The 19,204-nt window shown below is 50.8% G+C and overlaps 5 protein-coding genes across 5 annotated transcripts; 1 reads left to right on the top strand and 4 right to left on the bottom strand.

Annotated features, from left to right (window-relative positions):
• Nucleotides 1-23: 23 nt before the first annotated feature.
• fur4-1 (Uracil permease) lies at nucleotides 24-1,976 on the bottom strand (the record flags this gene model as incomplete). The annotated part of the gene is made up of 5 exons (XM_036640823.1): nucleotides 24-1,214; nucleotides 1,271-1,350; nucleotides 1,406-1,692; nucleotides 1,761-1,783; nucleotides 1,854-1,976. 5 exons carry the CDS (start codon nucleotides 1,974-1,976, stop codon nucleotides 24-26), a joined length of 1,704 nt encoding a protein of 567 aa, XP_036495144.1.
• Nucleotides 1,977-5,193: 3,217 nt separating this feature from the next.
• On the bottom strand, nucleotides 5,194-6,375 carry easA (Chanoclavine-I aldehyde reductase easA; the record flags this gene model as incomplete). The annotated part of the gene is made up of 1 exon (XM_036640822.1): nucleotides 5,194-6,375. The coding sequence occupies one exon, from the start codon at nucleotides 6,373-6,375 to the stop codon at nucleotides 5,194-5,196; it is 1,182 nt and encodes a 393-aa protein (XP_036495141.1).
• A 2,389-nt stretch (nucleotides 6,376-8,764) lies between these two features.
• CGCS363_v008972 (uncharacterized protein) lies at nucleotides 8,765-9,436 on the top strand (the record flags this gene model as incomplete). Its single annotated transcript, XM_036640821.1, has 1 exon — nucleotides 8,765-9,436. One exon carries the CDS (start codon nucleotides 8,765-8,767, stop codon nucleotides 9,434-9,436), a length of 672 nt encoding a protein of 223 aa, XP_036495140.1.
• Nucleotides 9,437-9,620: 184 nt separating this feature from the next.
• CGCS363_v008971 (uncharacterized protein) lies at nucleotides 9,621-10,855 on the bottom strand (the record flags this gene model as incomplete). Its single annotated transcript, XM_036640820.1, has 5 exons — nucleotides 9,621-9,766; nucleotides 9,816-9,883; nucleotides 9,942-10,351; nucleotides 10,402-10,451; nucleotides 10,504-10,855. The coding sequence occupies 5 exons, from the start codon at nucleotides 10,853-10,855 to the stop codon at nucleotides 9,621-9,623; spliced, it is 1,026 nt and encodes a 341-aa protein (XP_036495143.1).
• A 3,885-nt stretch (nucleotides 10,856-14,740) lies between these two features.
• Nucleotides 14,741-15,955, bottom strand: CGCS363_v008970 (uncharacterized protein; the record flags this gene model as incomplete). The annotated part of the gene is made up of 1 exon (XM_036640819.1): nucleotides 14,741-15,955. One exon carries the CDS (start codon nucleotides 15,953-15,955, stop codon nucleotides 14,741-14,743), a length of 1,215 nt encoding a protein of 404 aa, XP_036495142.1.
• Nucleotides 15,956-19,204: the final 3,249 nt, after the last annotated feature.

The raw sequence follows: 19,204 nt of genomic DNA, 5'->3' as shown, positions 1-19,204 counted from the left end.
GACATATGACCCCTCCATCAACTTCAGAGCTTCGGGCTATGAAGGCCCTTTGAAGTACCAGTTACAGCCTCCTCGTCAAAGTCTTGGCTGTTGCTGTCGTACGCTACCCGGATGTCGTCAATCTCCTCGCCTACCTCCATCCACCTGTCGCTGGTCGCGGGAACCGGGAAAATCTTACACAGACCCCAGTACATGCCGCTTGAAACGATGAAGCCAGCGAAGAAGTTGATGTTGTAGATGTACTTGGCACCAACAGGAACATCACGCCCAATCTCTCCAGCAAAACCAACAACGTTGATGAGAATTCCGCCAATGTAGGCGGCATAAGCGCGCCAGTTGATGCCCCAGGTGTAGAAGTAAGGCCCAGCCTTGCGAGCATCGTAGAGCTCCTTGATCTCGAGGTAACCCTTTCTGACAAAGTAGTAATCGGAGCACATGACGCCGGCAATGGAGCTGAGGAAAACGCTGTACGCCGAGAGGTAGGTTGTGAACTTGTTCGAGTCGGTGAGCAGGGTGTAAGGGCACATGGCCAGACCGACAGCAGCACAGATGTATCCACCGCGGCGGATGCTGAGGTAGCGGGGCAAAAGGGCCGTCATATCGGTTCCTGCAGAGACCGAGTTCGCCGCAATGTTCGTACCGAGTTGAGCCAAAGCGAAGGAACTCGCGATGACGAAAACGCCGAATCTTTGGCCGGAGCCACCATCGTCGATGAATCTCTCAAGGAGAGATAGCGGGTTCCAGATGGGTTCGTCCAAGTTGTATATGACGGTCGATGAGGACGAGACGATGATGCCGATGAAGGAAGTGAAGGCGAATCCAGTGGGAATCGTGATAAGCTGAGACCACAAAGCGTCGCGGGGCTTCCTAGCGAAACGGGAGAAATCGGGATCGTTAACGATGAGCGTCGCGAAGTTGGCGATGGAGGACATGACGCCCTTGACAAATTCCCAGGCAAGGTCACTGCCTTGGAGCTTTGCAGGCTGGCGGATGATGGGGCCAACACCACCGGCGCGCACAACGGCCCAGATCAAGAACGCAATGCCGGCGCAGGGAGCCACGTAAGACTTGACGGTGAAAAGATGGCGAATTTTGTGAACAGGGAACCAAATGGCTGGCAAAGAACAGAACCAGAAGATGAAGAAGGAGACGTATTCCGCGGTCGAAGTACCGGAGTCGGCGGGGAAGCCTCCAGGGTTAATCGTTTCGCGATCCTAGAGACAATTAGCTGGCTTGCTGCGAAGAAGTCTCTGTTTTGACTGCTACTCACCCAAGATTTCCAAATCGAACGGATCATAAGGTAAACACAGTTGCCTCCAATGTAAGCTTGAACACCGTACCAGATGCAGGCTAGAAGGAGGGTGGTTAGCAAGAGGGCCCCGCGCTCATGATTCGACCAACTCACCCATCGCAGCTCTGTTGAAAACTGGCCACAAACTGCCCCAGATGCCGAAAGATGATCTGTTGACAACGGGGAAACCGATGTGGTAGACAGCACCGATGCGACCAGTCAAGCAAATGAAGGCACCAGCAATCGCATATCCCAGCCAAACACATAGCCAGGACTGCCACCATGAAAGACCACCCACAACCATGGAAGACGAAATCATCCACGTGTTGACGTTGAAGGAGTCAGCGACCCAGAATGCCACAAAGTTCCACGGACCCCATTGCCGTCTTTCGGGCTCGACACTGTCCACCTGTCAGCAAGATGTCCAGGGTGTTGATAAGCGGTTTTGCCGCTGTCGCCGACTACTCACGGTTTGAGATCGTGGTTCGTCAGCTAAATGGACGCATCCGTTAGTCTCAGTTCGGCACGCGAAGCGGTTTCTCAAGGTGGTAGGTAGCCATACCATCAGCTGCGCCTTGGTCAAGCCGGGCTCCGACTCAACGGCCAGCTTATCAGCCCAATATCTGAACTTGGAGCCATGGACCTTTTCAGGCCGCGCGCTCGTGGTCGCAGTATCGATATCCATCGTGTCGATCTCGGGAATTTGACGGGCGCGTAGAGGTCGAAAGAAGTCGAAAATGCGTACGGTTCTCTCAAAGATTCAAGAATGACCACAAGGGCCGGAAGACAACCCTTCAAAGACCGGGATGCGGTTCGTCACACGTTGCGATGACGCTATGCACGTCAAGGTGGTAAGCGAAAAGTCGGGTCTCAGGGTCTCAAAGGTTGTGATCTGCAACGTGCTGCACCCTAAAAGTGGCGATTCCAAGGCAGAGGGTTGAAGAAAAGGCCCTGGCTGGATCTCATCCAGACGCAAGAAACAAAACACGCGAGGATGTCGCCTGATATTTATTCTGTGTCCGCAGGCCCGGTGTCGCTGTTCGACTGGGGAGTTTGATAACGGTCTTGGCCCAGAACGCAGACGAGTCTGTCGTAACTTTGGCCAGGGACATCGACTGATGGCCCCGGAAATCGCAGCGACGCCCCCCACATGGACAAGCTCTTTTTCGCTCGGATTGCATTCCTGTCCCGCTGGGGAGACGATCATTGGGGAAAAGTCATGGCATGGGATACCAACAGACCGCAGGCAAGACAAGCTACGAACCGCATTCGGGCAAGGGTGCTGCCGGTCACGCCGTGATTGCAGCAAATTGGAGAGCGCCGAGCTCGACAACGACGTCAAATCTGATCGAGTAAGAGCGCAGAGGCCTGTACCAGAAATCCGAGAATTATGTCTCCTTGGAAGGATTGGACAGCTGCCATTGGTCAGCCCGAGGAGAGGTCTTATCAGGGGCGTTGGAGACTGGGGGAGGTGGCGCTCGTAGCACAGCGACGAAGAACGGCTCCCGCTCAGCACAGATGCACCATGATGCCTGCTCGGCATGGGACGGTGCGGCTATGTATGATAAGTTAGCCTGTCTGGCAGGGGTAGCTTATCGTTGGCTCCAAAACCCCGCATGCTGGGAAAAATCATTACTCGATCTCATCGAGTCAACCAACTGACGGGAGTGACAAACGGCTAGATTTGGGTCGCCTCGTGCATCTCGGGACTTGATGGAACAGAAATCAGCTAACGATGCGGAAGATTTTTCACGAACTTGGGGCCGCGCATCGGTTCTCGGCCCTATTGTCGCTGTCTTTGTTCACCCTCGCCAGCACATGAAGTTCTCTTCGCTAGCGACTGGAGACAGAGGAGCAGTAAGTTACAGGAGCACGGTCAGCGTGTCGTCAGTCTGGAGAAGGGACCCTCAATGAAGCTGGGTATTTGACGTCAAAAAGGTATTGCGTGCTCTGGTAAGGATATCGAATTTGAACTTCCATCTGTCAAATCTGCACGATGTATCTTGCCGCAAGCACCAGTCGTTCGGATACGATTGGCAACCAATTTCCAACCATCAATCAAGCGCTTCTCGGAACCTTCTGCCGCCCAAACTCTGGCGCTGCAGCCACACCGGTACTTCTTCGTCTTGTCTCGTGTCCTCTGATAAGATGATCTGTTGATAGATGCCACACCAAGATAAGGGGTTGCCCAAAGGGATACCCCTGGGTCCCACTACCTTCGCGTGGCTGGGGATCTCCCCCCGTCGGATCGACACCATCAGTACGTTCCACTTATCTCCAGACATCCCCAATTTCTTCCCATACCCAGGCACTCGACCACTTGAACCCCCATTCCAAGGGAGCATCAGCCGAGCAATCATGGTGCCGCCCGCCCACGGGAGCCGGGCAAGGTTACCTGATTTCCGGCCTTTTGGGTGGTCGTCCCCCGGCGATGCTGCTAGCTAGCACGCGTGATAAGCCGTGGCCGCCGGCGCAAGTTCAGCCTCTGCGGCCAAAGGACAACCACACCAACTTCCACCAGCCGCGTGCCTTTGACAACAATTCCTTCACCATCGGCAGATTATGGCTTAAGGAGCACGAGAGTACAGAGAGTACAGAGTGTCGGTCTCCAACAATGTGTATCGAACGTGTACGGAGGTACATGTGGAAAGCACCTATGTAGAGCGTTAAGCACACAACATGGTTCACCCTGATAAGAGACATGCGGGTGCGCGCCGCCGGCCGTAGCAGCAACGTTCGAGGCCGGAAATGTCAAAATTCGCCTACGCCACATTGCCTCACTGTGGCTGTTGATAACGTTCTGGTCGAGTTCTAGACTAATCGGCACCTCATCCAGCGGCATAATTTAGGAAAGCGTCCATCGGGTTTATTTTATCACTTGTTGCTTATGCTTCGGTCTTGCGCTACAGTATTACATGCCGCCATTGCAATGGCTCTGCTGATGCTGCGATTTGCAAGCTAAGAGACATATCCAGGCCAGTTGTTTCATGCTCCTATCTTTCAGGCTGCTCTTTGGAATGCCCTAGATGAGTTCGAAGAGACTTGCAAGATCGTTCCTCAATGATCGAGTTTCTACCAGTCTGTGGTTGAACATTGCAATTTCTGAAAGATATTAATAATGTAGCAAATGTCACTGCGAAGGCCCATGTTGGTCAGCTAGCATAGCTTTATTCTCTACTAATACTACTTTCCACATATGCAGTATCGGGGCGGGTGGAATAACAGAATAACGGTAACGACAAAATTTGAAGACAGAATGAGGAACAGCGATAATAACGACGACGACGAAGACGATAATGATGAAGACGGAGACGATGAAGACGAGGATAATAACGACGAAAATAATCATAATAATAGTCGTATAGCTACAACTCAGGCAAGAGCTTCAAGTAGTAGTCCGCCCGGTAAATTGGAAGTATCCGCCCGAATAGCAAAACCCATGTAGGGAAGCATTATTGAGCATCGGGATCAAGTCTATGATCTTCGTCGTGGCTGTGGTGTTCCCATGTTCTACGAGGTTGAATCTTGGCCCTGAAAGATCTATTTAATTGCGATTTCATTATATTTAATTGTAACACCGTCCGTAGTTACGCAGCATGCACAGCGAGTATCTGCAACAGCCAAAACTTAATGTACGGCAAGCACCTTGAATCAAATAATTGCTGTTGAAAATGATTTCGTGGAACTTGGTGTTAAAGTACTGACCAAGCAGGAGATAAATAATCAGACTGTTGTCATTCCGAACAAAACTCGTGAGGCATGCCATTGATATATACTAGTCTTCTTCTATTTTCTAGTATTTATAAGTCATAAGTCTTCATTCCCGCTTGTCTAATATAATACCAAATATTTGTGAGTTTCAATTTTACCCGTCCCCAATGAACGCTTTCCCAATGCAATGTCTATTTGTAGTTCGATTCGAGGTTCTTAATGGCCCATTCCCTCCGGGCGTCAATCCACTCCGACGAGAATGGGTAATCGTTGTATCCAATTTCTGAGCCCTTGATGTAGAAGGACTGCCGGTGGTAGTTGTTGAGAGAAATACCATGCTGCGCGCGGTAGACGAAGTCAGGGTTGGCCAAGAAGCTTCTACCAAAAGCAACGATGACGTCCCATTTCGCGTAGTGTGTCTCCAGGGCCTTCGCCGCTGTCTCAGGTGTGTAGCCTCCAGCGACAATCACGGGAGACAAGTTATCCCAAATATCCAGAATGAAGTCGAGGGTCTGTTGCTCGATAGAAGGATCCTGGCTGGGCACCAGCAGTTTTGCCGGGTCGCCACGAGCCTCAACCAGAGACAAGTAGGCAAAGGGGACGTTCATCTTCTTCAGCTCACTAACGAGGTAGCCGTATTGTTCGTGGATATTTGATGACTCTGCGCCCTGGAAGGAGGCGTAGGGGGAGAGACGAATGCCCACCTTCTCAGCGCCAATCGCCTCAACGACAGCCTTCGTTACCTCGAGAGTGAGGCGAGATCGGTTCTCGATAGATCCACCCCACTTGTCGGTACGCTTGTTGACCGAATCCGAAAGGAACTGATCCAACAAGTAGCCGTGAGCCGAGTGAATCTCGATTCCGTCACCTCCAGCCGCAATCACTCTCTTGGCAGTTGCGACAAAGTCTTGGATGAATTCCAAAATCTCTTCCTCCGTCATCGCCTCAGGAACAGCAGCGCCCGGCTCCATGGGGACTGCGCTGGACGACCTGTACTTGAAACCGCGTGCCTTCTGGTATTCGGGGTCTGCTGCTCGACCTTGGCCCCAGATTTGTTGGAACCACACTGACTTTTGCTCGTGAACCGCGGCAATGACTTTTCTCCAGGCCTCGACCTGCTCATCCGTCACGAAAGCCGGGCCTGCTGGGACTCCGGTATCCTGCATCGACACACCAGTAGCCTCGGAGATGATCAAAGTTCCCGGAGTTGAGGCACGCTCGCCGTAGTATCTAGGGACGAATGGCATCGCTACATGGTTCTTATCGTTGCGGTAGCGAGTCAGAGGAGCCATGGCTATGCGGTGGTTGAGCTGTGAGTTTCCCAGCTTGAGAGGCTGGAACAGCTTGCTCTCCGAAATGTTGGCGGTAGACATCGTGATGGTGTCGGTGATAGTGCTTGAACCAAGTGGGTGGGTCCGAAGTCAAGTTTCTTGCCCGAAAAGTCCTGCGTGGATTGCAATTACGCCAATGACCGATGGAGAATGAATCGCTCTGGTAAATGTAAGTTGTATACTCGGGAGTGCGCTCAAGCAGTCAACTGAAAGAAGATGCGAGGCACTTATATATAGAGCCAATTCATCCGCGAGGTATTTGCAACATGCATCAAGCTAGTCGGCATTCGGGGTACGCGGGAAAGGCGTGGAACTCGATTACAAAAAGACAATGACGCAGAATGGCATTTTCGCCTTGGTAAGCAATCAGTCCACTAGGCGATTCGGCGATTAGCTACCCATTTCTGTGCAGTCACGACTCATAACCCCGGGGATTAGACAGCGGAACAAAGCGGAACGGTGCGGAATAGTGGGCAGAGCAGGTTTTTAACGCAAGATGACCCTACGGCGTAAGAACCCAGCATTTGAGGAGAATACGATGTGCCGCTGCTTGGCATCAGTCGCCGCGAAGGTTGAAACAAGATTGGCCACAACTTGCAGTCGAAAATAGCGAGGACTATTGACTCTATCGCAATTGCTCTGAAGACGAAGCTTGAAGCCCGGGGAGTATCGGGAGGGGCATTCTCGTTTTCGCAAACGGTCGACTCTAAAGGCCCCGCACATCTGGAACGGGGTGCCGCCTTAGCATTCCGGCTTTCGCTCCGGGCCGGCAGAGTCGGGGTCGGCCATGTGGATCGAGCCATCGAAAGGAGAATTGGTCAAGTACGAATGCGTCTGACAGTTGAGTGAATTCCATCTACCTTACTTCAATATCAGAGAAAATTGTGGGAGTTTTGAATGTTTCAACTTGGTTCACTACAAGCTTTAGTTTTAGGCTGCTGCATTCTGCCTCCCAGACACCATCAAATGAAGCGTACGCTCAGGCAGCATACCGGACACACCTCTGAATGAAAACATGAGTTTTAGCCGTTGTTGGTGTCAATTGGTGTCTTAGTTGGGCCATTGACGGGGCTCAGGGAGCATGGTAGGGCGTGCTGCCAAGGGGGATCGGGCTTTGCCGTGCAAGTTTGCCATCTAGGGCGTGCATTAAGGCGAAGTCTGAAGGCGACTCGGTTATGTGCCGGGGTGTTTTGTTTTTCTTTCCCGCTCAAAATCATGAACTCAACCCTGATAGCAGGCCAGACGTTATGCATCAAAGCCCTTAGACATCACGATGTTGGCATCCAGTCGAGTTGCAGTTACAAGGGATGCGACAAGGAGAACTTACGTCTGGATCTCCATGAACTCGGGTTTGCCAGATGGGAGGTGCTCATCAAGTAGTTGTGGATCGTGTTTTTGATATCGCAGGCTCTAGACTCGTGAGGACAATCACTCATGTAGTATGGCATCATAGGAGTGTCTGACACACAATCTCCTTGCAAACCAGGCAAGGGCAAAGAAGCAGCCCCTAGGAAGGGATTTTTTTATGCCTGCCGGGGGACGCTTTTGAAGCCGCGATGAATAACAATGTTCAAGATTGAATTGGGTAGTTTCCCTATCGTAACTTACTTGTGACGCCTTCGCAAGGTTGGTCTCCGAGGCTTCCTGCGCCCTTGATGGCACAACTGGGATTGTGACTTGGTATAGTCCTGGATCTTTTAAAGATCGAAAAGAGCTCTCGGAATTATAGTTGGCCCTTTGTACTTCAAGGAGATTAGGCAACTTAAATTGTACTTTGCGGCTATCCTGGTTCTTGGCGACCTTTCTAGCCCGTCCATATAGACTTCGAGTATTTTTTCGGACAGCTGAACGCCCGGCAGCTTTGATGCCTGACATGCACATGAGTTTGTCAAATTTCGTCTTCGAAAACTTCCTCTAACATGGTCTTGACCATTGATCAGAATATTGGCAGTAACAATGGGTTGCATCACATTGCATATTGCTTGTCTTCGACAATGTCTGAAAACTGTTCCCTGTTAGTAGCTACTTTCCGGTTTCGACTGATACCAAAAACCAAAACGGTAGGTCAAGCGGGCCTGTCGCACTGTCAAAGGCAAAGAGGTTAAGTACACTTCAACCTGGTTGGCATTGCAATCGCCCATAGATTCGCTCAATAATAGTTAACCTCTTTTTCTTTGGTATAGTCTTGTTTGTACCTTCGTATCTCCGAAGCCTCACAGCAGGATATATTAGACTGAAAATCTTACGCATTCCCAGACTTTTCTTTCGTCCTTGTCTCATCGGACTTAGCAACACAACATTGTCGGCAAGCCACTTAGCAAAAACAATCCAGACAAACCAGCTCTTCATTCGAAAAGCTCTACTATAATTAAAATCTGCCCACCCTCACCAGACACTACTCTCATCAAGAAAACAACAACCAGCAACCAAGATGCGCACACAAGCTTTCGTTCTTCTGGCTGTCGCCGCCGTTGCTCTTGCCGGTGACCCACCATCCGGCTACCTGCCTCCCTCTAAAGACCCGAAAAGATGTCTCGAAAGACTCGACGAATTCCCCAATCGCTCCGGGACACGTCTCGATATCCTGGACGGCCGTTGTGTCAAGGCTCGCACGTACAAGGGCAAATACGGCCCTTACAATGGCGACCACTTTTTTGAGGCGTGCTGCAAGAACAAAAAGGGAGAGTTCACGGAGCCAACGTGGGTCAACCTTGACCAGTGTATCAGCTATGACACATTTTTCGAGGAGGTTGAAGCCGGAAAAAAGGGCGGAAGCACAGTCAAGGACAAATGCTCCAAGTGTGTGGTTGGGGATGATGGGAGGGGCATGACCTCGTTCACGCCTTTCCTTAAGTGTCATTGCAAGGGCAAGGACGGAAAGGACGCAGAGTCCAACATAATTCTGGGCACGTCGACCTTCGGTAAAGACAGTTTCTGGGTCGATGACGAAGGCAAGCTCCAATGTGGAGGTGGAAAGGAGTCAAATGACAACGACTGGGACTTGGACAACGACTGGGACTGGGACAACGACTGGGACTGGGACAACGACTGGGACTGGGACTCCTGGGAGAAGAATGATGATGATGATAAGTGGGCTGTCTGAGTAACACACTGTACCTTACTTAATTGCAACTGCGTGTTCAGTGCCGAGGACATAATTCCAGAAATGGCTGTATTATGTCTTAGCAGTACCACCAGTGAGTATCTCATACAACCAATTCCGAAATAGAAGCTTGCCACATGTGCCTTGGTCGATGTTCCATCACAGGATCTTACACTAGCTGCATCTACTGAAGAGTGACCTGTCCATTGGTAGAGTCTTCCATGAAGATACCACCAAAAATAATTGCTTCCTTGATACCGGTCGGCTGAGCAGCCGTTCCAACAGGGTTCTTCTGCAGAGAAAAGTGGTACTCTCCGAGGCCGGCCATGTCTATTGAAGTCAGCTTGGTGCCAATCCTTTCTAACAAAAAACTACTAACCATTCTGAACAGGCTCCGTAACCTGCTTAAGGGGGTCGGTGCCGGTGCTGTGGAAGACTTGCATGGTGCTAGTACAAATGAGTTAGCCCTCACGCCCATACCGCAGTAAACTCAAATGAAACATACTTGGCAGTGAAATCCATCTTGATAGCAAAGTTCTCAAACTTTCCCTCGCCGAAGGGTGTAGAGAAGATCTTCTGAGGCTTGGCAGTGGCCTTGGAGTTGCCGAAGATGGCGATATCATTACCGTTCTCAGCTCCGGTGCGGACATCAAACTGGTGGAAGCTAAAGTCCTTGGACTCCAAGTTCATTACTTGATAGTCGTGAGTCACGTTGAGAGGCTTGGCCGCATCGCGCTGGATAGAGAAATGCATAGTGCGGACACCGGTAACGGCCACATCGTTCAACTGCGAACGGATACTGGGCAGGAGATCGGCGCGGCGGATGTTGGACTGTGCCTCGCCACCCTTCGGGATGAAGACGGACTTGTCGTCGATGTTAATGGCAAAGGCCTTGGTGTTGGTTGACTTGTCAAACTAGAAAGTATGAGCACGATTCCCGGGCGACTCAAGATCCGAGGACTTACCAAAGACGGTTCTACTTGAGGGAAAGTGATGACGTCGCTGAAAACAAGGCCTATTGCACGTATGAGCTCCCAGCTCTGAATTTTCATTTGCATCTCACTTACCATCTCCTTTGACGACGGCACTCTTGAAAACGCTCTCCAGTACGTTGAAGTTTTCAGGCGTAGCATCTTGCTTGATACGACCATCAGGCAAGACGAGCGCTGTAGTGTTGCCCGCCTTCGCGGCGCCGCCAGTAGCACCACCAGTAGCACCGCCAGCGTTAGCCGTGCTGTTGTTGGCACCGCCGGCCTGGTTGCCGCCTTTGTTGCCACCTTTGGCCCCAGACTGCTTGCCAGTGTTTCCATTTCCACCGTTACCTCTGACCGACAAGCCAGAGCCAAATTCGGCGGGAACTGGTCCAGCAGCAACAGATGAGGCCAACAGGCCAACGAGGGTAATGAAAGTGGGCTTCATTTTGTTTCTTTATGGGTCTCGGGAAACTCTAGAGAATGTAGATTGATTAAAGACTCTTGGCCTTGAAACGAACGGATGCAGAAAGAGCAAGTGGCCGGCACTGCGCAATAGAAAGGAATGTGCAAGGAAGAAGCGAAAAAGAGAGTTGAGACCGTGTTGTCAGAGTGAAAGTGATGAACTGTTCAAGCCTTGATAATCATCGCGGCCTTACGGCCAAGATATATGTCAACCCGACGGAAGCCTCCGATGGTGTTGTGCCTTATCCCATGCCATCCGAAGATAGAGTTCAAAACTTCAGACTGCATCTGTCCGTACACTTGCGACGATTTCTGCTCCCATTTCTGACTCGTTGTCGTGTTTGGCATGATCGCAGTCTGATGTTTTAGGGACTAAAGTCTAAAGGCGGGCGGCGCAGTGCAACAAAGCTGACACCCTCCAAGAGAAAAAAGATGGTGTGGTGTCTTGAGGGGGTTCGCAGGAGACGGAGAGTAAAAAGTTAAAAAAGGCCGTTGCGACCCAGGAGTTCGGACTTTGGGGGCTGTTTGGCACGGCGATGAACAAGGGTCTAGCTTGTCAGGGGTTAAATGACGACGTACTCGAGTCGCTCGAGGGAGTTTTGGCCAAGAAGTTCGAGTTTCGTTGCTCATAGCCTCCGTCTTAAAAATGTATGGGGACATGGTTCCACTGGTTCGGACTCGGGATTTTCGGACGATTAGTCTATTTTATGGTCCGCCCTACGCATATTATTCACATCGCTCCCTCAGATTCACCATCTAGTGCCTTCCCCTGTCTCCGGACGTCCCGAGTCTCCCGCCGGCTAGAGGGCCGCATGGTGCCTTTGGGTGTACGGCGTTGTTACAAGTCATGCGGATTGTTTGGTGTTATCTGTCCGATGCAATGCCTTGACGAATTTCAAAAGTTGGGGAAGGGTTGCAAGACCCGTCCGAGTTATGATGTTGCGAATCGGCGATGATAATGATATCATCTGATGTCCAGACTACGTGACTGAGTTCCCTACCCAACGGTTCATTCCAAGATTCTCCATCCGATTTCAAGGCAGACCAGATATTATAAAAGAAATCATAAGCGACCAAGAGATCTGCAGCCGCGGATCTTGATGCAGAGAGGATTGTCAGTACATGTAGGTATGTATGGGGATATTATATGCCCCTTTCGGTACCTGACATCCAGGACCGGCATTTGGCTCCGCGAAGTCGGAGCGATCAGTGTTGGTACGTAGTCCAAATATCCGTTACATGTAAGCTATAACCGTATCATAACGCTCTCGTGGCTTCAATCTCTGCCCCAGGTTTTCTCCGCGGTATCATTTCTCCAATCAAGGTTTTGATCTTTGCCCTTTGACGACCGATTCTCGCATGATGAAGTACCTGGTTATTTCTCTCATTGCACTACCACGACGAGCTTTGTGATTAAGACAATCCCGCCCTCAAGACCGCTCCGATGACGGCGTCTCCAGATTCTTGCTTTGAATGAAAACAAATTACATGTGCCTGGGTATAACTCGACCCCGAAAGGTGACTTCACAAGGTGGTTTTGAGGGCAACCTTGGTAAGGAATATCTCCTGTGTACCCTGCGTGCTAGAAACACGTAGCTGTGTGCTTTGAAATCAAGACATTACTCCATGTACCCTTGTGAGCCCCGGGCGAGTTTGGAGAGCATGTGGGCCCCCATTTGGGTTCGTTTCGAATCTTTGCCAAGGTGCACTCAGGAGTCCTCAATCTTTCCACTCGCAGTCTGGTGGTATAGCAGTTGTACTAAAATACAAAAGTGTACATGTGAAACGCTGCGAGTCGACCGGCCAGCCACTGATGAGGTCCCATTTAGAAGGAGACGAACGGATCTCCACAGGGGAAGAAGATTTGATCTCTCGACGCCTCTGACAGATTGTGGCAATCCCAAAACACCAATCAATAGTGGCGAATGTTTGCTGAGAAGCTCCTTTCTAGCTAGTTGGATGTTTTTATTAGACTTTTACTCAGTATCTAGATGGATAATTATGATATACGACGGCGGCGATAATAGAGGCGACGAAGAGAGGTGAAAACAAGACATAACATTGAATGTTTTTCTTTACTTTGTCTTCTGGAAGACAACAGCATTCCTGGACCTTAATATAGGTAGCTCCATGGCTAGCTGGAAGTGTCCACCCAGATAGCAAACCTCTCTGCTAACAGCATTGGGAACTGGCCCTTTGTGCAGTCTTGCGGCGATACACACTGTAGCAACCATCTGAGAAACGTGATATAATCATTTTCTTCACAGAGTCTAGCCACGTGGATGGGTTGTTTGGTCTGTTAATGGACAAAATATTCAGAAACAGACAGTAATTGGGGTCTATGTCCTCCCTGATCCGCCATTCACGGTCTCTTGGTCTTTTCCACGGTACTAACTCAACGTCCCCAACATGATATCCATCTTCCTGTTCAATGTTGTCTTTACGGCCTTCTGGACCAGCACTTCAGCATTCAAACTCAAAGACGACAAGAACCTCAAGCTGCCCCTATTGTGCAGATTAACTAGCAAAGTAATGGACCTGGTAACAGTCTCACTTCAAAATTGCCTCAAGAGCCTGCCCGCACAAAGCAAATACCAGCCTAAAGCGGTGTCTTTGCTAAGCTGAGTTAAAATTTCAGGTGAATGTTATGAAATTATTATAAAAGCGTGGTTGGAATGATGGTGTTTGCGCACAAATTGGGGGGGAGAACAGCTAGAAACACCAAACACTGAACTTGAGACGGCGTATGGCATGATACATGGTGAGCACGGACTTTTGACTCAGCCAACACTCTCACTACTCTCCAAAGGCTGTTGCGCTCTCGTGATCCCACCATCTTTTAGTACCTATCTGTTTTCAGACGCCAATTGCTCAAAGTGCAAATTGAGCCAGTGCGAACATCCTGAGGCCCCAAGCGTGGGTGTGATCTGTATACATTGTAAATGTGATTGCTTCATTGTGCATGGATGAAGGAAGTGCTCAAAGTGCAAATTGAGCCAGTGCGAACATCCTGAGGCCCCAAGCGTGGGTGTGATCTGTATACATTGTAAATGTGATTGCTTCATTGTGCATGGATGAAGGAAGTGCTCAACTCACTCACAAGATCCGGGACAGGATCCTGGCTTTTGCTCAGGCGGATCTGCCTTGAGCATTTGTCATGATGGGCTATCCATGGGTGGTTTTAGACGAAGTCATGTATATTGTAGATCTGAAGCTTTGGGACAAGCTGAATGTAACAACGCGAAAGGACAATCCGAAGAAGAAAACTTCTTAGCACAGGGGCGGTATTAGAGCCATGCTGCCGGGATGAGAAGTTTGGGGAAGGTTCAATCTAAGGAGAATTCCAGGAAAAGCACAATGCTGAGACTTGAACATGTAATGATCGCGTTCAACTTATGACTTGAATACCTAAGTAGGTCTACAAGGGTCCTCGTTAACATCTTTCCATTACCCAAGGGCGGGATGTGGGGGGCATTCTTTTGATGTTCAAAATTTCAATTTGCTAAGCAGCCTGCTTCGTCTTGATCATTTAATACTGCAATATCATTCCTTTTCGCCAGCTTATAAGGCGAATATATCATTGAGTATAGCACTTCACATTCTAACGATGTAGCCCGTTCGGCATTTGTGGTTGACTCTGTCTGACTTGTCCATGGATTGCTGCTTTATTTTAGGTTGAGGTCTTAAACCAATAATATATAAGAGAAGAGGGATCAACAAGCACATTACGAACGAAGTCCCGGCCTACGATGGTCAATTCAACGATACAGCTCAGCATGCAGGAGCTGCAACATATCGTGGAAGACTCCACTTTGCGACTTGAATCATACAAGTGAATCTGCTAAGAATGCCTTGGAAAGTAATTAAATTACGAGCTTGTAAGCGAGCTGGTGAGGAACCAACGTCTCCATTTCCCTTCATGTCGTGTACAGGGTTGTTCCGACTTTAGAAATAGACGGATGAACCTCCAAACTCCTATGATAATACCAATGATGGCAGCCACCACAGAGATGATTTGACCGGGTGTAAACTTATCTGTCTGATGGCCAAAACTTCTTTTCATCGCAGCCTCCGCTGCACTCATGGAAGCCACCGCAAAGACCCCACTCACGAGAAATGTGAGCGATAAAGTCGTCGGGTATTCTGTAAACCTCCATGTATTCCCACTGATTCTCAGCAGTTTCTGAAGGAACTCTTTGAGACCTGAGTGGCTATCAGACAGTGGGTGAAACATTTTGCTCTTCACCAAGTTGTCCTTCCTTTCCGCCTTGTGAAACGCACCAGTGTCTACGAGAGCTTGGTAACCAATCTGGGCGACGCTCAAGACTCTACAGGCATAGTATAGCCAGAAGACCGTCTGTTCCGAGCCTGAAGTGCAGTGTTTCTCCGTTCCGACTTGCAGCCGGCCCCACCATACAACAGACACACACTTGCAGGAGGCTTCCAGTTTGAAGTGGTTCTGGTGGAATTTGTGAACCAAAACTCCAAGAACTGCCAACCCAAATGCTTGGCAAGGCACAATAGTCCAGACTTGCCAGCGGGCTGCCAGAGTTGCCTTCGTGACCAGCGGAATTGAGAGTGCGCTATTCTGAGAATCAAGTATCATCGAGCCGAGGATGGCGTCAGTCGCCTTGAGATCCTGTAGCTCGAAAAGAAGGGCGATGACCAGTGAGAGGTGCGTAATAGTCAAACTAGCTCCGAACTCCTTGATTCCAGTTGTTTTGGTGTGGAAGATTCCAACCAGTGCCAGAAAGAGTAAGACTCCAAGTTGTGCCCATGCAGCAGCACGAATGCCTGGCCCGGCAATATCATCGTCGATCTCGGCCTTACAAGTTTTATTAGAATCGTTGCCATTGAACATGGTATTGGTATCGTTGCCGTGAAACATGACAGCGATGAGGATAATCCCCAAAACGGCAACAAAGATTGGGAATATCAGAGACTGGAGGACAGCAGGTCCAGGGAGAAACTTTCGCTTCCGGTGATATTGCAAACTGACGAGATACTGTGACACAAAGAGAAGCGCCTGGAAAGTTAAAAGGACGCCGGCAATGGCCAGTCTTGATTGAGGCTGAGTTCCCATGGCGTCTTGCGTCGTACTGAGATGAGATTTGCGGGTGATGAATCCAGGTAGGGCTGGGGGGAAACTTTGAAAAAGAATCTTCAGCTGTTAAGAGCCGATGCAGCAAGACATTGCTTATAGAACCCCCGAGAAATTGTGTGCAGGAAGGTGAGGCTGAGAGTTAGACAATGAGAGCCGTGAGGTTAATGAGGCTCGTGGCGATTGAAGATGGTGCCTCAGCAAATATCCTGCCCTACGTAAAGCGCTAGTTTCGTTGACATCACAGGACGGCTCACAAGGCTCTCATCAGCTGAAGTCAGAAGTGACGTCTGGCAATGTGGCACTTCACCGAAATTTCATATGTACGTGGTGTCTCACTGAGCCGTGTAGGATTGGGTTGAGGTCTCCAGATGCTTGCTGACCACCAACCCAGTAGCTTGACCTATTCTGATTCAAGCAGGTGTCAAGATGCACTGCTGCCTGCCCCTCACCGTAGTGGAAGATCTCAAATGGTGTGCTTCGCCGCAGGTCGAGATTGCCTGCCTGGCCGGATACAAGCTGGAAATTGATGAGACCATTCATGACCATCAAGGACTGGCACCCAAGCGATAGCTCGTTTTTCAGCTTGATATCTACGCTAAGAGTCGACACGGATTGAAATCACCTACACGAGACCCTTCGTAGCAATGCAAATTGAATCAGTCCATGAACCCTCAAGAAGACTGTCAAATTGCCTTCTACAAACATAAACTTGCCTTGAGCATAGTTATTGGTCTTTCACCAATCATATTGTGAAATGTTTTCGTACTATGTTTAAGCAACTCTCTTCATTAATGTCGTCCTTTGAGAGACCACGAAAAGAGTGACTTCCACAATGCGAATGAAATTCATGACCGGCGAGTATAGCCGATGAGAATGACCCTTGATCGGTTTGTGCGGCTTAGAGCAAATCATCTGAAGCCAGAAATAGCATGTCGGCGTAAGTCAGTGACCTGTGCCGTCGAAAAGCACTTGCCGGGCAGCAGTCCTCACTCGACGCGGACAGCCGATAATCTCAGACGGCAAAGCGAAACGCCAAGAGGCGGGCAAACGGAGAGTCCTTCGGCGCTGGGTGCTGGAGTCTCGGACGGCATGGTGGGTTGCTCCAGACGCAAGCCAACCCCGCAAAACCCCGCAAGTTTCCAAACCACCCAAGGTCGAGATGGGATCGAGGGGGAGGGACCGGGCGATACAGACGCAAAGTCTGTAATGGAGGAGACCCGGTTGGCCGGCTGCTGCTCGGCCTTGAAGGAAGGTGTTTAAACGGGACCTGACAACCTGAGGGTTCTGTCGAAAGCCTTGGGTGGAAGCAAGTCATACGATGGTGGCTCGCGGGCAATCCTTTAATGTCATCGGGACAAACCGCAACGTTGGAACGATCTGGTGGTACCTGAGTGTGGAGAAGGAACGCCCGAGGAACGCCTGCGAGCTTGCGAAGGAAGCGGGAGGAGCTGCGGGCTAAGGAGGTTAAGGCTCTCCCGTAAGGGGTGACTTCGGACGAGGAGACCAATGAAGGCCGAGGTAGTAGGGCAAGGTATCCTTTCAAACACAATAATGTGGACTAAATGAAGGACTGTATCAGAGGGATACAAGTCGTTCTGACGTCGGTTTAGTGCAAGGATGTGGGTGTGAGTAGGCAGCGTCATGTTGGAATGCGAAGCGGAGCCGCGATGCACAGGTTGTGTTCACAAATGCCGCAAAGCGCGGCGGCAGAAGGATGATGTTGGGTGTGCCGCCGAGCCTTGATCAGTGATGACCTCGCATCTCGGGTAGCGCCAGAGGCTGGGCGGATGGCTTGTGGACGGAGCAAACAGGGCGAGCTGTCAGTTGAGTTGACAATGCGAACCAACGGGACCTAGAAGGCACCCGGCCAACCAACCGTGTTAAACGAGGTTGACAATCGTAGGTGGCTGCATACTATCTAGGCCAGCTGCAATCCTACGGTTTGTTGCACAGCTGTGCCGCCGCATCTTCCTGGCGTTTCGGTTCCAGATCTGCGCTGCGCTGCTGGGCCTTACTCGGGCTGGCCAATAGAACACGAGATGATTCAAGAGGACTGAGAATTATCAGATCATGGTTGATGGCAGGGACCAGGCATGTTCGTGGTGGATGAAGGTGGTGTGGGATGGCGCGGATGCGGGAGACGAAAGAAAGTCGAAGTCAAGAAGGCAGACGCCTAGACACTTGACTGACTTTTAGACAAGACGAAGGTTGGACCGACATGAGTGACTGACACAAGCTGCAGAAAGGCAAATTCCAAGAATCTGGGGAAGACGCACGAGGAGACGTTTCTTGTTGCGGTCGCAGTTGCAGTGCAGCCCACAGGTTGTTGTGTCTTGGGGTGCATCGTTATCATGTCACTGGCTTCCATTCTGTCACTGGGCGCTGGGCATCATTGGGGTGCATCTGCATCGATCGATGGACCTCGGATAAGGATAAGACGGATAAGATAAGCAGCTGAGGGAGGTATTGGTGCTGGGTGCTTGTGAATGTCACACCAGGCCAGGACGAAGGAAAGCCCGACCGAGGGGCGCCCTTTCCCCGACTTCTCCTTCCCAGAAGCCGAATCTCCACAGTCGCAGTCGGGTCGGGGCTAGCGAGGTACGTACCCACAAAACCAGGCAACGTGACCTGGATGTCCACCGCCCCCCTCCCCCAATCCCCGCCCTGACCTATCGCGACCTGGTCATTACTCACTGCGGAGCCCCCAGACGGTGCACTGGCCAGTCTCGTCCGCTTCCGGGATTGGCCGAATGGAGGGGGAAATGGAAGGGGGAGGCACTGGATGCGCCCTGAGTGCCAACAACTGCGTGCCAGCAACCGCGCTGCGTGGAAGCCGTGGAGCAAAGAGTGCGCTGGGCATGCAGACTACAGCCAGACTCCGGTGTCTCCTGCGCGACCGACCACTGAGAGACTCCTGTCGCTGACCGCTGGAACTTGGAAGCCCTCTCACCCCCTTGCCAGCCCTTCCATCGCCATTCCTCATCCAGCCGGGCCTCCCCCTCCATCATCCAGTTTGGCGGGCCACAAGTGAGTCGACGTCAGGATTTATTCACCCAACTTGCACCCGATAACCACACACACCTCCCCGGATCTTCACGCCGGAACGACACGACCTCACCAAACACCACGCCGCACAACTGCTGCGCTCTCCCACGCACACGCTTCCCCCCAAAAAGCCCTACGCTCTATCTGCGGCCTGCCAACTCTCTGCCGCCGATCACTCGCTTC

This window comes from Colletotrichum siamense, assembly GCF_013390195.1.
Source record: "Colletotrichum siamense strain Cg363 chromosome Unknown KSG_Cg363_contig05, whole genome shotgun sequence".
In the NCBI taxonomy this organism is placed as follows: Eukaryota; Fungi; Ascomycota; class Sordariomycetes; order Glomerellales; family Glomerellaceae; genus Colletotrichum; species Colletotrichum siamense.
Note: the sequence above shows the minus strand (reverse complement) of the source record. Positions and strands in the feature narration are given on the sequence as shown.